The sequence below is a fragment of the Meles meles genome, chromosome 18, assembly GCF_922984935.1.
Source record: "Meles meles chromosome 18, mMelMel3.1 paternal haplotype, whole genome shotgun sequence".
In the NCBI taxonomy this organism is placed as follows: Eukaryota; Metazoa; Chordata; class Mammalia; order Carnivora; family Mustelidae; genus Meles; species Meles meles.
This window is the reverse complement of record NC_060083.1, coordinates 25,026,998-25,043,823: the sequence shown is the minus strand read 5'-3', so window position 1 is coordinate 25,043,823 and position 16,826 is coordinate 25,026,998. Positions and strand designations below refer to the sequence as shown.

The following is a 16,826-nucleotide window of genomic DNA, read 5'->3' as shown; positions in this document are numbered from 1 at the left end:
ACCCACTGAGCCACCCAGGCGCTCCTTTGTCTTCATTTCTATTAATGTGAACTGTTACTTACTTTTGCAATTTTAGTGTTATTGATTCCATCAGAGTTTTTTTTATTTCAGGTACTGTAATTTTTATCTCTAGATATTCTGTCTTTGTGTTTATTATCTTTTATTATATTCATGTCTTTTATATATTTAAGCATAATTATGAGGTTTGTTAAGTAGCTGTTTTAAGGTCCTTGTTTACTAATTTCATTATTTGTGTTATTGTTAGGTCTGTTTCTATTGATTGAGTTTTTTCTGATTATATTTTTTTGCATGAATGGTAATTTTCTATTACATGTTAGAAATTTTGAATTTTACATTATTTATAAGTTTTGTTACTTTTTTTTTAAGGAGTAATGAGCTGTGTTATGTCAGTAACTTGTGGATTAGTTTGGTCCATTTAAGGCTTTTAAACTTGGTTGTGGAAAATATATAGCACCCTTTGTTCTGGGGCTAATGTACCTCTATTGCTAGGTTGATAACTTTCTTGGGGCTCTACCTAATTCCCATGTATTACAAGGTCTTTCTGCTCTGGCTGGTGGGAACACAAACTGTTGGCAACCTCATGATCTGTGGGACTTGTTCAACTTCCTGATCTGTGGCATTCTTTTTTACTATCATTTAAATTCAGTTAGCCAGCATATACATTGTTAGTTTCAGATGTAGTTCAGTTAACCATCAGTTGCCTGTAACACCCCATGCTCATCACATCAGTGCCATCCTTAGTGCCCATCACCCAGCTGCCTCATTCCCCTGCCCACCTCCACTCCAGCAACCCTCAGTTTCCTAGAGTTAAGAGTTTCTGGTGTTCTAGATGTTGGGGTTTTACTGCATATAGGTTGGTACTCAGCCAAAAGCTTGAGGGAGAATCCCCTCATGGATCTCCAAAGATCTTTCTGAGAACTTGCTTCTCTCTGGTACTTCTGTCCGACAGATTCTAGCTGCCTTGGCCTCCTGAATTCTAATCTCTGTCTCTTCAATTCAGTGAGACTGTTGGGCTTTGTTTCCATTCCCCCTCCATGTGTATGGTGCAGCTGGGAAACTGCCAGTAGGTAGGAAGCTGGGGAACTTGTGGGGCTCACTTCATTTGTTTCCTTTTTCTCAAGGGTCATAGTCTATGTTGCCTATTTGTCATTTGTCTGAAGATACTGTGTTATGTATTTTGCTTAGTTTTGTAGTTTTTTATGGTGGGAAGGCAATTTCTTTGGTCCCATTAGTTTTCATTCCCTCTATTAATTTTTAGTAGTTTTTCTCATCCCTTTTTCTCCGCCGTCCACCCTGGATTACTTACTGTACTTGTTTTTAAGTGTTTATATTGCCTTAATTGATTTTTTCCAGATTAAATTCATACTTTAAAAATATACAATTCAGTGGTTTTCAGTATATTCATAAAATTGTGCAACCATTACCACTCTTGCATTCTAGAACATTTTCATCACCCTAAGAAGAAACTCTGTACTCATGAGCAGTCCTTCACTCCCTGTTGTTCCCCCCATGTCTAGCTCCTGGCAACCATGAATCTACTTTCTGTGTGTATGATTTGGCCTGTTCTGGACATTTCATATAAGTGGAATTGTGCAATATGTGACTCTCTTGGCTAGTGTCCCCATCCCCCCTTTTTTTTTTAAGATTTATTTTAGAGCAAGAGAGGTCATTCGTGTGTGATTGGGGTGGGGGTGGTGCAGACCAGGAGAGAGAATCTTCAGGCTCCCCACTGAGCATGGAACCCGACACTGGGCTCTATCTCAGGCCTCAGATCATTACCTGAACTGAAACCAGGAGTCAGACGCTTAATGGACTGAGCCACCCAGGCACTCCTGTCTAGTTTCTTTCACCTAACATGTTTTAAAGATTCATCTGTGTTGTAGCATGTATCAGTACTTGAATCCTTTTCATTTGTGAATAATGTTCTTTTATATGGATATACCACATTTTGTTTATCCATTTGTCAGTTGATGGACATTTGTGGTTTTCTTCCACTTTTTGGCTGTTAGGAATAATGCTCTTGTGAAGATTTGTGTACACTTTTTGTGTGGACATAAGTTCTCATTTCTCTTGGGTATATACTTTGTAGTCGAATTGCTAGATTATATGGTAACTCTTTAACTTTGAGGAACTGCCAGGTGGTGGTTTCAGCCATTGTACCATTTCATATTCCCACCAGCAGTATAAGAGTGTTCCATTTTCATCACAGTCTTAACACTTGTCGCTTGTCAGTAGCCATTATTATAGGTGTTAAATAGTATCTTGTAGTTTTGATTTATAGATAGTTTCCTAATGACAAGCTCAGATCTTCCTTGAGAACTAGGCAGAATATTATTAGCTGGATCAAGTAGTCCCTACCACCACCACCCCCATAGCTCACCTATAATTTACTTTCTCCCCACTTTTTTCAGATTGTGAATAAGTGGAACACAGCTCTTATAGGCCTTATGACATACTTTCGGGAGGCTGTGGTGAACACCCAGGAGCTCCTGGACTTGCTAGTGAAGTGTGAGAACAAGATCCAAACACGTATCAAGATTGGCCTCAACTCCAAGATGCCCAGTCGGTTCCCTCCTGTTGTGTTCTATACCCCTAAGGAGTTGGGTGGACTCGGCATGCTCTCAATGGGCCATGTGCTCATCCCCCAGTCTGACCTCAGGTAGGACTTGGTTGAAAATCCTGCTACGAGCACCTGGCTACCTCAGTTGGAAGAGCATGCAGCTCTTCATCTCCAGGGTCATGAGCCCACGTTGGGTGTGGAGATGACTTAAATAAATAAGCAAAAAAACTTCTTTAAAAAGGGGGGAAAAGAAAATCTTGCTAGGCTCTGAGGGAGGGGATGTTTCTTTTAGGTTTTATTTTTATTCTTTCTAAACTTGGTTGTGTCCCAAACAGGTGGTCCAAGCAGACAGATGTAGGTATCACACACTTTCGTTCAGGAATGAGCCATGAAGAAGACCAGCTGATTCCCAACTTGTACCGCTACATACAGCCGTGGGAGAGTGAGTTCATTGATTCCCAGCGGGTCTGGGCGGAGTATGCACTGAAGAGACAAGAGGCCATTGCTCAGAACAGGTACACATCCAGGAAGGCATAGGAGTCGGGTCAGAAGTGTGGAGGGGTGATTTTTGAGCCCTGCATGGAGTTCAGGAGCAGAGCATGCCCATATTTTTATGGAGACAAATATATTCTACATCTGACCTGTTTGTCCTTGGCCAGGGAGAAATGGTAAACTCTTTTGAACAAATGTTTGACTTAGGTCTTTTTTCTTTGACAGACGACTGACCTTAGAAGATCTAGAAGATTCATGGGATCGTGGCATTCCCCGAATCAACACCCTCTTCCAGAAGGACAGGCACACGTTGGCTTATGATAAGGGCTGGCGAGTTCGAACTGACTTTAAGCAGTACCAGGTACATGGAGGGGATGATAGAGATTTTCCCTGAATTGAAAGAATCCATGGCCGTGCGGAGAATCTGGGGCAATAGGCACCCAGAAACTTGATGGTAGCTGCCTTGCCATCTAGGTCTTGAAGCAGAACCCTTTCTGGTGGACACACCAGCGGCATGATGGGAAGCTCTGGAACCTGAACAACTACCGTACAGACATGATTCAGGCCCTGGGTGGTGTGGAAGGCATTCTGGAACACACACTCTTCAAGGGCACTTACTTCCCTACGTGGGAAGGGCTTTTCTGGTGAGGATTCTCGTCTCTCCTTACAGTAACCTATCACAACGCTCTGAGCTCAACCCTCGTGTGCTGTTGAGTTCTCTGGTGTTTACTGGAGAGCAGTGTTCTGGAGATGGCATCGCTTTAACTGGCCCCTTCTTCGCAGGGAAAAGGCCAGTGGTTTTGAGGAGTCTATGAAGTGGAAGAAGCTAACTAATGCTCAGCGGTCAGGATTGAACCAGATTCCCAATCGTAGATTCACCCTCTGGTGGTCTCCAACCATCAACCGAGCCAACGTGAGTGTGATTGCTAGACCTGGGAGACAGGAAGCTAAAAGCAGGTGTTTCTGCTTCCTTAATTATGTCCTAAGAACCAGTCTCTTGACCTCTGCTGTCTCTCTTTTTCTTGTTAGGTATATGTAGGCTTTCAGGTGCAGCTGGACCTGACAGGTATCTTCATGCATGGCAAGATCCCCACACTGAAGATCTCTCTTATCCAGATTTTCCGGGCTCACTTGTGGCAGAAGATCCATGAGAGCATTGTGATGGACTTGTGTCAGGTGGGCCAGAATTGAGCGGGGAGGGGACCACCGGAAGTCAGGTCAGCTCACTCTTGGGTAGGGGAAGTCCACCCTGGCAGCACTGAGGATGAGACTTGCATCATCTGAAATTCTTCAAGCCCTCATTCCTGGTGGGCTTCCGTAAGCAGTCATAACCTTTCTGCCTTTGCCTCCAGGTGTTCGATCAGGAACTGGATGCACTAGAAATTGAGACAGTGCAAAAGGAGACAATTCACCCCCGGAAGTCCTATAAGATGAATTCTTCCTGTGCAGATATCCTGCTCTTTGCCTCCTATAAGTGGAATGTTTCTCGGCCCTCATTGCTGGCAGACTCTAAGTAAGTGCTTTATAACCAAGCCCTAGGCATTCAGGAAGCTTGGTTTGACTGTTCTACTTGTGCTACTTCAGGAATTGTCCCTGCCTGCTTTTCTTTCTGACTTGGGTACAGTGCCATCCCTGGATCCTATCAGCACCCTCAAAGTTCTGCTGATTCTCTGGGTGAGGGGCTTGCTGATTGGAACAGGCAAAGGGATTGGGAATTTTGAGATTTAGATGTCGTGATTGAGAGTTCATGTGGTTCATTGATGATATTGATGGCTTCTTGGGAGCGTGGATTCCTGACCTCTTTCTGCCCGCAGGGATGTGATGGATAGTACCACCACTCAGAAGTACTGGATTGATATCCAGTTGCGCTGGGGGGACTATGATTCCCACGACATTGAACGCTACGCCCGGGCCAAGTTCCTGGACTATACCACAGACAACATGAGTATCTACCCTTCGCCCACTGGTGTGCTCATTGCCATTGACCTGGCATATAATCTGCACAGGTAAGTTGGTGCTCAGAAGCATGTCTATTTTCTGTCAGCTCCATACTTTATTTTTTAATTTAATTAATTTTTTAAGTAAATTATGGCTGCATGGGGCTTGAACTCAAGATTTTGAGATCACTGAAAATTGTACAACAGAGGCCAGGAAGAAAAGAAAAAGTCAGTGACCCAGAAAAAGAAAGTGCCACCTTGGCAAACTAAAAAACGCATGCACATTAAAGTATGGGGCCTGTTGGGGTGCCTGCTGGCACACTTGAGCATATATATGTGTGTGTTTTAGTGTACATGAGCAGACCCTTGTCCGCCTGGCCAGCAGTCTTTTCTTTCTCTGGAGTGTCATTTTGCCTTGTCCCTGAGGCTGCCAGTCTGGTCTTCACTCTTCTTTTCTCAATAGTGCCTACGGAAACTGGTTCCCAGGCAGCAAGCCTCTCATACAGCAGGCCATGGCCAAGATCATGAAGGCAAACCCTGCCTTGTATGTGTTACGTGAACGGATCCGCAAGGGGCTGCAGCTCTATTCATCTGAGCCCACTGAGCCCTATCTGTCCTCTCAGAATTATGGTGAGCTCTTCTCCAACCAGATCATCTGGTTTGTGGATGACACTAATGTCTACAGAGTGACTATTCACAAGGTGAGAATTAGAAGCCAGGTAGGGATGTGGGGCTCTAAATATGCCTGTGGGAGGGTGCTAAGGCAAATGTGTACATTTGGGGTGAAGGCACAATGATTGTGTCTAGATAGTGCTAATTGATGTAATCGTTCTTTAGACCTTTGAAGGGAACTTGACCACCAAACCCATCAATGGGGCCATCTTCATCTTCAATCCACGCACAGGGCAGCTTTTCCTCAAGATAATCCACACGTCTGTGTGGGCTGGACAGAAGCGTTTGGGGCAGGTGAGCCAGTTAAAGGGCAGAGAAGTTGTAAATGTTTTCTACCCCTTTTTCTTTTGGGGGGATGTGAGAGACGGTAGAGGTAGGGGGGCATCTTCCTGTTTCTGTCTGAGAGGTTTAAGGTATCTCATTTGAACCTTTTCTCTGAATTACTTGGGAAGTATTCTGTGGGAGGCCTAGCGTGTGTGAGGTCCCTCACTACCTACAGTTGGTCTCTGTTTCTTGATTCTCCTATCTTTAACCTATCTTAAACAAGACCACCAAAAGTCATCTTTCTAAAGGGAACAAATATTCTTAAAATATCACTTTTACCAAATTTCTATCTCTAAGCCTTTGGTAGCCCTTTCTTGGTGAATTAACTTCTTTTTAAAGATTTATTTTTATTTTTGTTTTATTTTTTTAAAGATTTTATTTATTTATTTGACAGGCAGGCAGAGAGAGATGGGGGGGAAGCAGGCTCCCTGCTGAGCATAGAGCCCGACAAGGGGCTTGATCCCAGGACCCTGAGATCATGACCTGAGCTGAAGGCAGAGGCTTTAACCCACTGAGCCACCCAGGCGCCCCAAGATTTTATTTATTTATTTGACAGACAGAGATCACAAATAGGCAGAGAGGCAGGCAAAGAGAGAGGAAGGGAAGCAGGTTCCCTGCTGAGTGGAGAGCCCGATGCGGGGCTGGATCCCAGGACTCTGAGATCATGACCTGAGCCGAAGGCAGAGGCTTTAACCCACTGAGCCACCTAGGCTCCCCAGTGAATTAACTCTTCTTTGGCTTCCTAGACACTTGATATCTGGCTGGGTTATAACCTGTCCAACTTTGGTTTCTCTTCCTTTAAAACCTATTTCCTGGGCATTTGGGTGGCTAAGTTGGTTGAGCATCTCCCTTCAGCTCAGGTCATGATCCCTGACCATCCTGGATGGTGCCCGAGTGAGTCAGGGTTCCTGCCACCTTCTGTCCCTCGCGCCCCCCACCCCCCGCCAATGCGTCCATGATCTTTCTTTAATTAATTAAAAACACTTGTTTGCTCTTGCAAACAATCCAGTGTCCTACTGTCCCCAAACTCTGTGTTCATTTCCACTTCCGTGGCTTTGCTTATATATCTTCCTTATAGAACGAACTCATTTCTGTGTACTCTGTTAATCACAGTCTTATTCATTCCTTTTTTTTTTTTTTTTTTTTTTTTAAGATTTTATTTATTTGACAGTGAGAGAGACTGAGCATGGGCAGGGGGAGAGGGAGAAACAGACTCTGCTGAGCAAGGAGCCCGATGTGGGACTCGATCCCAGGACCAAGGATCATGCCGTGAGCTGAAGGCAGATGCTTAATGACTGAGCTACCCAGGCCCCAGTCTTACTCATTCCTTAAGACCTTTTTCTTGGGGGCCTGGGTGGCTCAGTGGGTTAAAGCCTCTGCCTTCGGCCCAGGTCATGATCCCGGGGTCCTGGGATCGAGCCCCACATCAGGCTCTCTGCTTAGTGGGGAGCCTGCTTCCCCTTCTCTCTCTGCCTGCCTTTGCCTAGTTGTGATCTCTGTCTGTCAAATAAATAAATAAAATCTTGAAAAAAAAAACAAAACCTTTTTCTTTATGGAGTGGGGCGCCTGGGTGGCTCAGTCAGTTAAGGGTCCAACTCTTGATTTTGGTTTGGGTTGTGATCTCAGTACTGTGAGATACTCATCCAGCTCTGCACTCAGTGCAGAGTCGGCTTGAGATTCTCTTTCCCTCTGCCCCTCCCCTCACTTGTGTGCATACATGCTCTCTCTAAATAAGGTCTTCATGTTTCTTTATGTAGCTTTTTTTTTGATCTTTAGCCTTAATCTGTTTTTTTTTTTTTAAAGATTTTATTTATTTGACAGACAGAGAGAGATCACAAGTAGGCAGAGAGGCAGGCAGAGAGAGGAGGAAGCAGGCTCCCTGCTGAGCAGAGAGCCCGATGTGGGGCTCGATTCCAGGACCCTGGGATCATGACCTGAGCCGAAGGCAGAGGCTTTAACCCACTGAGCCACCCAGGCGCCCCTAGCCTTAATCTGTTTTGTCCATGATATATTATGTAAGTAAATAATGCATTGTGGTATATCTTGTATGAGGTTTTTTTGGCCAGCTAGGTTGAAAAGCCTTTTGGGTGAGGCTATTTGACCCTTTTTTTGCATTTCCAAGTATCCAGCATTCATTGGCAGTGTGCGACAGAAACACAGGTTGATTTTTTTTTTTAAGGTTTTATTTATTTGACACAGAGATCACAAGTAGAGAAGCAGGCAGAGAGAGAGGGGGAACCAGGCTCCCTGCAGAGAACCCGATGCAGGGTTTGATCCCAGGACCCTGAGATCATGACCGGAACCAAAGGCAGAGGCTTAACTAACTGAGCCACCGAGGCACCCCATAGAGTGATTATTTCAAGACAAGGAGCTTCTGTTCTAGTTGACTTTCGGATGGTAGAAACTCAATTTCCATTTCCTCCCCTCTTTTTAGTTGGCTAAATGGAAGACAGCTGAGGAAGTGGCTGCCCTCATCCGATCTCTGCCTGTGGAGGAGCAGCCCAAGCAGATCATTGTCACCAGGAAGGGCATGCTGGACCCATTGGAGGTGAGAGGTGGTTGAGGTAGAAGAGAGAAGGGCTGAGATACAGGCTCTGTTTCTAATCTTGGATTTGATCTTGTTTTAGGTGCACTTGCTGGACTTTCCCAATATTGTGATCAAGGGATCAGAGCTCCAGCTACCTTTCCAGGCTTGTCTCAAGGTGGAAAAGTTTGGGGACCTCATCCTTAAAGCCACAGAACCCCAGATGGTTCTCTTTAATCTCTATGATGACTGGCTCAAGACTATCTCATCCTACACGGTAGGAAACCACCCAACAAAGAGGGTCATTCTAAGAGGATGGGTCTGGGGCCATGAGACAATCCTGTGCCTGCCTTAGCTTTTTCCCAGGACCCCTATGAGGCCATTTTCACATCTTTAGCTTGTGGATGAGGTAGCAACTCTGTGCTCCGCAGATAAAGTTGATTGAGAGCAGGAGAGGAAGGCTGCATCTTAGAGGTTGAAATCAATCCTGGGTTCCCTTAAAGGATAAAATCGAGGAAAGGGGGAAGACATCTAGTGGCTGACCTCCTCTCCCTTCCCCATTGCTGCCATGTCTCTTCTCAGGCTTTCTCCCGTCTCATCCTGATTCTGCGTGCCCTACATGTGAACAATGACCGGGCGAAGGTGATCCTGAAGCCAGACAAGACTACTATTACGGAACCACACCACATCTGGCCCACTCTGACTGACGAGGAGTGGATCAAAGTGGAGGTGCAGCTAAAAGATCTCATCTTGGCTGACTATGGCAAGAAAAACAAGTGAGCAGTGGTGCTGGGGAGACGGATGGAAGATCCTAAAAGGGGGAAATGAATGGTTCAGTATATAGTTTCTGGGTATTTTGGAAACACTTAGGTTCAGAAATTTCTCAAGGAATTGTCCTGGGGATGCTGTAGAGAAGAGGTAGGCAGTGTCTTCAGATAATGTAGAAAATGTCTGTGTTTCAGGGCTTCATCAGATTCTGGACATTTTTCATGTTGCCATTTTGAGCGGGGCATTTCTTTACTGTCCATACATTACAGGAATTTTTAACATCTTGGATCCCCAGGTACCATTGCTAATAGCTAATAGCACACACACACCCACACCCCTCCACACACATACGCCCACCCCCCACACACACCCTTCCCCCTCCCTTTCATTGTGCAGCCAAAAATAAAAATGTCCATAGATTTCCAGGTTTACCTAGGGTGACTGGCAATACTAGCTGTGGTTGAGAACATGTTCTGAGGGTTTCTCATTGTAAGAATTATGCTGTTAAACCGGGGTACTTTTTGTCAAAGGAAAGAGGAAGGGCTAGCTACTGATGAGGTTTGAGCATGGCTGAAAGGTGTACATGCACAGAGCCATCCTGGGCTGTGATAAATCTTACCAGTATTAGTCCATCTCCACATCACACTTCCTTTACGAATGCCACTTGAGGATTGTCTGCGGTAAGGGTCTGGGCTCCCTTGTCTTACCAAGTTACACTCTTGCCATTGGGACATAATTGACCGAAGGCAAGGGATCTTGTGGTGTGATCCATACTGTCCCCACAGTGTGAATGTGGCATCACTGACACAGTCAGAAATTCGAGACATCATCCTGGGTATGGAGATCTCGGCACCATCGCAGCAGCGGCAGCAGATAGCGGAGATTGAGAAGCAGACCAAGGAACAGTCACAGCTGACAGCAACACAGACTCGTACTGTCAACAAGCATGGCGATGAGATCATTACTTCTACCACCAGCAACTATGAGACCCAGACTTTCTCCTCCAAGACTGAATGGAGGGTTAGGTACTATAAGGGACAGGAGGGGGTGGCAGAGCCTACTGATACTACCTATGGTGCTAGCCAGAGAGATGCTAACATTCCCCACCATTTTTAGAGCCATCTCTGCTGCCAACCTTCACCTAAGGACCAATCATATTTATGTTTCATCTGATGACATTAAGGAGACCGGTTATACCTATATCCTTCCCAAAAATGTGCTTAAGAAATTTATCTGCATATCTGACCTTCGGGCCCAGGTAAGTGTGCTCAACTAGGAGATAGTCTGTGCCCAAAACTCACCTGAGATTGCCTGGAACTTAAGGTGCTGGTTTCAGGATTCATGGATGAATAAATATATATATAAGAATGGCTGAGGGACACCTGGGTGTCTCAGTTGGGCATCTGCCTTCAGCTTGGGTCATGATCCCAGAGTTCCTGGGATTAAGCCTCGTATTGGACTCCCTGCTCAGCGGAGAATCTGCTTCTCCCTCTGCCCCTCATCCCTCTCTTGTTCTCTCTCTTTCACTCTCCCTGTTTCTCGCTCAAACAAATATATACAACCTTTTTTTTTTTCCCAAGATTTTATTTATTTGACAGAGATAAAGTGAGACCGGGAACACAAGCAGAGGAAGTGGGAGCGGGAAAAGCAGGCTCCCCACCAGGAAGGGAGCCCAGTGCAGGGCTTGATCCCAGGACCCCAGGATCATGACCTGAGCAGAAGACAGACACTTAAGACTGAACCACCCAGGCGCACCTAAATAAAGAAAATCTTTAAAACAAAACGAAACAGCAGGAAAGGTTTTGGCTCCCATCAAATCTTAAAGCATTATAAAGCTATGGCAATTATGAAAATGATGTATTGGCCCAAAAGTTATTGGAAGAGGATAGCAAATAGAAACAGATTCATGTGGATATAATAAATGTGTATCAGATCTGTAGGATTAAGGATGCTTCATGATACTGAAACAATCAGACCCCTGCCTCACAACATTAAAAAAAAAAATGCATGTAAAGATCTGGATATAAAGTACTGAGCTAACAAACAGCCCAGAGTCTTAGAGTGGTACTAAGAATCATTTTGGTTCTTGATCCCCTTGTTTCCAGATTGCAGGATACCTGTATGGAGTGAGCCCACCAGATAACCCCCAGGTGAAGGAGATCCGCTGCATCGTAATGGTACCACAGTGGGGCACTCACCAGACCGTGCACCTGCCTGGCCAGCTGCCCCAGCATGAGTACCTCAAGGTCAGTAGAGGTGTAGAAGAATGGAGGCTTTCTTCTGTCAGAGTGGTGGAGGGAAGGCAGCCATGTTACTTTTACAGAAGTGATTCCTATCTGCAGATGGGATAGGGTTCCAAATAGATTTTCACCTCTCTTTGCCTGTAGGAGATGGAACCCTTAGGATGGATCCACACTCAGCCCAATGAATCCCCCCAGCTGTCACCCCAGGATGTCACCACCCATGCTAAGATCATGGCTGACAACCCATCTTGGGATGGTGAAAAGACCATTATCATCACCTGCAGGTAGGCTTTGGGCCCCGTTGAAGTATGACAGGGCGGGCATTGCAGCACAGGGCCTGAAATGGTAGCCTGAGCTCTGACTCTGTCCTCATCCCTCTTTCAGCTTCACACCAGGCTCCTGCACACTGACCGCCTATAAGCTGACCCCTAGTGGCTATGAATGGGGTCGCCAGAACACAGACAAGGGCAACAATCCCAAGGGCTATCTACCCTCACATTATGAAAGGGTCCAGATGCTGCTGTCAGACCGTTTCCTTGGCTTTTTTATGGTTCCTGCCCAGTCCTCATGGAACTACAACTTTATGGGTAAGTTGGGGAGCACAGAGGCCCAGGCTAGGTGAGGCAGTGCACCTGATTAACAGTGGCCCTTTCCTTCTTCCCCAAGGTGTCCGGCATGATCCCAACATGAAGTATGAGCTGCAGCTGGCAAATCCTAAAGAGTTCTACCACGAGGTGCACAGACCTTCCCACTTCCTCAACTTCGCACTCCTGCAAGAGGGCGAGGTCTACTCTGCGGACCGAGAGGACCTCTATGCCTAGTTGTCTTCACCTCCCCCTGCTTCAGACGTCCCAAAGACTGGAGCCTTTTACCCCCGATGAGAAGCTGGTGACATTCAGCAGCTTGGTCCCTTCCCCCCCCCCATTTGTGCTTCTTGTATTATTGATTTCTGGTGGCTTGTAGTCCTGAGCAAAATATAGTAATAAATTTTGTATAAATAGGACTTTTGGAGTTTTGTGGGGGTTTTTGTCCCTGAGCCCAAATTCTGGCTGTAAAGATGGAAGAAGCTGGACTTGTTCACAGGGTGACTCAGCCTTAAAGGGGTAGAAGGCCCCTAATCGGGCTGTGGATCATGTATCCCTTAGATTCAGGGAACCGCGGTGGGGTTGTGCTTTCATACCCTTACTTCCTTGACCACATTTACCATCTTCCCTTCAAAATATTTGCAAACCATCACTCCTTTCAACATCCTTTGGAGTGGCTGCTCCCATTTTCTGAGTCTGGAAGCTTGTAGATTGTTCCCGGCAGCTGTGGTGCCCAGCCTCGCCTCTTAAGCTTTGTGTCACTGGTGGTTGGGAAAACAGGCGCATGGCTGGACAGATGGCTGTCTCTGGCTGAGGCCAATGACAGCCTTCCTACCTCACCTCTTGCCTGTAGTACTTGGCAGCCAAGTTGGGCCTCATGACTCCAGACACAGGGGTGGAGCCTGGACTGGGCCTGTGGGGAGGGATTGACAAAAGTGACCACTTAGAGCCCTGTGCCTCAGCTCTTGGACGCCTGGCTGGAAGTAGGCAGTCCCGCTTCCTGTGACCTTGGGGGCTTGAACGGGCAGGGCCCAGGGGGCCCAGTGCACTACCTTTTTCCCCAAGCCTTTTAATCGCTCCTCCTCTGTCGCTTCTTCCCCGCCCTCTACTGCCCTAAACTGCTTCCTGGGCCGGAAACTGGCTTTTTCCTGCCCCAGTGAGGGTTGGAGGGGGAGGGGGTTGTCGCAGCCCTTAACTTTCGGGGAACATGGAGCCCAGGAAGGCTGTGCCTGGGGTGCATAGCTGCGGGCCTCGGGTGGCCGCGGGGTCAGGGACGGCCGCGGAGCTTGTGTACCATCTAGCCGGGGCCCTGGGCACAGAGCTGAAGGAGCTGGCGCGCCGCTTCGGGCCGGAGGCGGCGGCCAGACTCGTGCCTCTCGTGGTGCGGGCGCTGGAGCTCCTGGAAAAGGCTGCGGTGGGGCCGGACCCAGACTCAGTGAGTCACCGCCTTTTCCCCTGGCCCCCCGCAGGGCTGGTGGGAGTCCAGCCCTCACCGCCTGGCCTCCTCAGCTGCAGGTGTCCGCGCAGCAGGCCGAAGCGGAGCTGCGGCGGCTGCGGGAGGAGAACGAGCGCCTCCGCAGAGAGCTGCGCTCCGGGCCGCAGGGTGAGTGCGGGCACCGCCAAGGGGCGGGGCGGGCCGGCTCAGGGCCTCCTCCCCAGGCCGCGGCTAAGAATGCCCCTTCCTCAGAGGAGCGCGCTCTCCTGAGGCAGCTCAAGGAAGTGACCGACCGCCAGCGGGACGAGCTCCGCGCGCACAACCGAGACCTGCAGCAGCGCAGCCAGGAGACCGAGGCGGTGAGGGCCGGGCGGGGCGGGGCGAAGGGAGTGAGGCGGGGCGCTCCCCAGCCCATCCGTCGACGCCCCGCCCACCTCCTCTTTTGCTCCGCCCCCAGCTGCAGGAGCAGCTGCAGCGCCTCCTACTGGTGAACGCGGAGCTGCGGCACAAGCTGGCCGCCGTGCAGACTCAGCTGCGCGCCGCGAGGGACCGCGAGAGCAAGCAGGAACTGCAGAGCCAGGGGGCCGTGGAGCTGGCCCGGGATCCGGCCGGGGGCGCCGGGTACGAGCAGAGGCAGGAACCCAAGCGGGCCACCGCCAACGCAGGAGCCCCGGGGAACCCTGAGAACCCGGTGAGTGCCCATCACCGTACTCACAGGTACGGTACTTGGTGGGCACTCGGGTTTTCTGTGCTGCGTAGCAGGTCCACCCGGAAGGCGGAAGGCGGCACACGAGTGGCCGGCACCTGCTCCCACGCTCAGCTGTCATCTGTTGCAGCGCCTTCGCCTCCAAGTCTGCGTGCCCGTCACTTGCTCTGTGATGGGGGTGTGGAGGGGAGCGCCGGTAGAGGCCCCCACTGACCAAGCCTGCCCTTCCGCAGGCGGGTGCCCTGCAGCAGCCAGGCCACCCCTCCAAGGCAGGACAGTGCAGCTTCAGTCGAGAGGAGCTCGAGCAGATCCTTCAGGAGCGGAATGAGCTCAAAGCCAATGTGTTCCTGCTGAAGGAGGAGTTGGCCTACTTCCAGCGGTAAGGGTGGTGGGCAGGGGCTGGGAAGTTCAGGGGTCCCACTCACACCCATTACTGGGCCTCAGGCCCCCAGCTTCATTCTTTGGTTCGCTGATCTATCCACAGCCATATGTGCTAGGCACTGTGCTGGACCCTGAGAGGACATGAATCACACAGCTCCTGTCTTCCTAGAACTTCTTCCAAATAGGGGAGGAGGTAGTACAAAAAGTTACAGCAGTGGTCAAAGAAAGATTCCTAGGAGGGGGCAACATCTAAGCTACCTCTGAAGGGTGTTAGCAAGGCAGAATGTTTTAAAAAGGGGAACAACATGCACAGGCACTTGGGATGAGATCAATGGTTGGCATTCCCAGGGCTTACCCTGCCCTTTCCCCTCCTCTATAGGGAGCTGCTCACAGACCAACGGGTGCCTGGGCTTCTGGTTGAGGCCATGAAGGTGGCTGTCAAGAAGCAGCGGAAGAAGATCAAGGCCAAGATGTTAGGGATCCCAGAAGAGGCAGAGAGCAGGTAAGTCCCTGCCTCCATTCCCACTGAGCCGGTCCTCCCTTGCTCTGTGTCGAGCCTGATGACCCACCTGGGTCGTGCTCTAACCCAGCCTGATCATCCCTTGAGCCTACCACCTTAGCTTCATCACTCCCTGAGCCTGTCACCTAGCCTAGTCACTTCTTAAACCTATTAACCTGGCCTGATCACCCCCTGAGCCAGCTGTCCAGCCTGCCACCCTTCTATCTGGATCGCACTGCTCTGACTTGCCACGCTCACTACATCTCCTGCTGAAGAAATCTGGTAATGCTGCTTCTCCACCTTAGTTTTTCAGTTTCCTGTCTTGGCTGGATCTACTTGTTCTCAGGGGGTTAAGAATGTAATTACAGCCACATTAGGGCCTCCTGGGAGGCTATCAAATTAAAGCTTCAAGATGTCCTTCCTTCATCTCCCTAGCACCTCCTTCTCTCCAGGCTTGAGGGTCCCATAGTCACTCTGTTCTCCCTTGGCGGTTTCTGGGTACTGTGCAGAAGGCCGGACATAGCTGGACTCCCATGGTCCCCCAGGGCCTTGATGAATGACCCCCACATCTCCTCTCTCCTCTTCTCTGCCTCAGTGACGATGAAGACAGCTCATGGCTCCTGCTCTCCAGTGATAAGGGAGCCCACCCTGCACCCACTGAGTCCAGAATACAAAGTTTGTATGTTGTGGGAAGAGGAAGGGCAAAGGTTGTGGGGGTGAAGGAGGAGCCTCACCTTTGTTCTTCTCCCCTTTCCTGCTCCACTGACGTTCATCCTGCTGTCCTGAGCTCTAAGGACAGCCCTCCCTCCACTGACCCTGGCCCCTTCCCCTCCTCAGTACTTTGGGCTCCCCTTTCTTCCTATTGTATCCTCTTTCCTCACCACTTCCCGAGCCCATAGCCTTGACCTGTCTGGTATCCAAGCTCAAAATACCTCTTGGTTCTCCCCCCAGCTTTGGCCTGTCCTATCAGGGTGAAACAGAGGCCCGCAAAGCCCAGACCAACAGGATGGCTCCCAGTGAGCTAGGGGGAGAAGAGGAGGCCCCACAGCAACCCTGCCTGGAGCCTGGGGGCAGCCCCACAGTCCTCAACTCCTGACTGGCTCTGCTCTGCACCCGATGAACATCTTTGTCTGGGACGGTCTCAGCTGCCCCAGAGAACTGACTTTGGAACCTGGCTATGGGTGGGTGTGTGGCCTCAAATGAGGACAGGGCTCCGTCCTTCTCAGCCCTCCCAGGCTCTTTCCCAGTCCTGGCCTCAGCTAGGTCATGATGAAGAGCTCAGCCTACTTTCCTTTCCTGTATCTCTGTGCCAAGCCTCAGGGGTCAGATAAAATTGCTTCCTTCTGGAGTCTCAGTTTTCCCATCCATAAAATGGAGAGCTAACTACCTGCCTCCCAAGGGTTTGTGAGAGTGGCCCAAGGCAATGTAATAAAGCGGCTGCCCATGATACCCAGAAATGGCTCCACGTCTGTGTATTAGTGGTCTGCCCCCACCTGGGGGGCAGGCTGGACCTGCCAGGTCCGCCAGGACCTGGGGCAGCCTGTGGTTTCCTCACAGGGTCTTGTTGGTTGTGAAGTGGGTGGGGAGCTTCTCCCGGCTCACATGTGTAGTATGACCTAATGGAAAGACATGGGTCCCAGCTCACCACACATCCTTGCCTGTGCCCCAGTATCCAGGCTC

General features: G+C 49.2%; 2 protein-coding genes across 3 annotated transcripts in view; both read left to right on the top strand.

Annotated features, from left to right (window-relative positions):
* Positions 1–12,544, top strand: part of PRPF8 (pre-mRNA processing factor 8) — a 32,743-nt gene extending 20,199 nt beyond the window's left edge. Inside the window, exons 25-43 of the mRNA XM_045985060.1 lie at positions 2,433–2,680; positions 2,917–3,096; positions 3,299–3,434; positions 3,548–3,717; positions 3,857–3,986; positions 4,103–4,249; positions 4,426–4,586; positions 4,888–5,079; positions 5,474–5,711; positions 5,848–5,976; positions 8,441–8,554; positions 8,634–8,807; positions 9,113–9,306; positions 10,084–10,323; positions 10,415–10,556; positions 11,404–11,544; positions 11,686–11,825; positions 11,926–12,128; positions 12,208–12,544. Of these exons, the coding sequence (XP_045841016.1) occupies positions 2,433–2,680; positions 2,917–3,096; positions 3,299–3,434; positions 3,548–3,717; positions 3,857–3,986; positions 4,103–4,249; positions 4,426–4,586; positions 4,888–5,079; positions 5,474–5,711; positions 5,848–5,976; positions 8,441–8,554; positions 8,634–8,807; positions 9,113–9,306; positions 10,084–10,323; positions 10,415–10,556; positions 11,404–11,544; positions 11,686–11,825; positions 11,926–12,128; positions 12,208–12,362 (3,234 nt within the window). The 3' untranslated portion in view covers positions 12,363–12,544. The remainder of the gene's footprint in view (positions 1–2,432; positions 2,681–2,916; positions 3,097–3,298; positions 3,435–3,547; positions 3,718–3,856; positions 3,987–4,102; positions 4,250–4,425; positions 4,587–4,887; positions 5,080–5,473; positions 5,712–5,847; positions 5,977–8,440; positions 8,555–8,633; positions 8,808–9,112; positions 9,307–10,083; positions 10,324–10,414; positions 10,557–11,403; positions 11,545–11,685; positions 11,826–11,925; positions 12,129–12,207) is intronic.
* A 587-nt stretch (positions 12,545–13,131) lies between these two features.
* Positions 13,132–16,497, top strand: LOC123929537 (Rab interacting lysosomal protein). Of its 2 annotated transcripts, XM_045985338.1 has the most exons (9): positions 13,132–13,560; positions 13,635–13,728; positions 13,813–13,919; positions 14,018–14,251; positions 14,500–14,645; positions 15,027–15,149; positions 15,742–15,825; positions 16,098–16,184; positions 16,216–16,497. In XM_045985338.1, exons 1-9 carry the CDS (start codon positions 13,333–13,335, stop codon positions 16,475–16,477), a joined length of 1,365 nt encoding a protein of 454 aa, XP_045841294.1. In that variant the 5' UTR covers positions 13,132–13,332; the 3' UTR covers positions 16,478–16,497. The 2 variants fall into 2 exon arrangements, with proteins under 2 accessions (XP_045841294.1, XP_045841293.1); XM_045985337.1 differs by having other exon boundaries at positions 13,134–13,560; positions 16,098–16,376.
* The last annotated feature ends 329 nt before the right edge of the window (positions 16,498–16,826 follow it).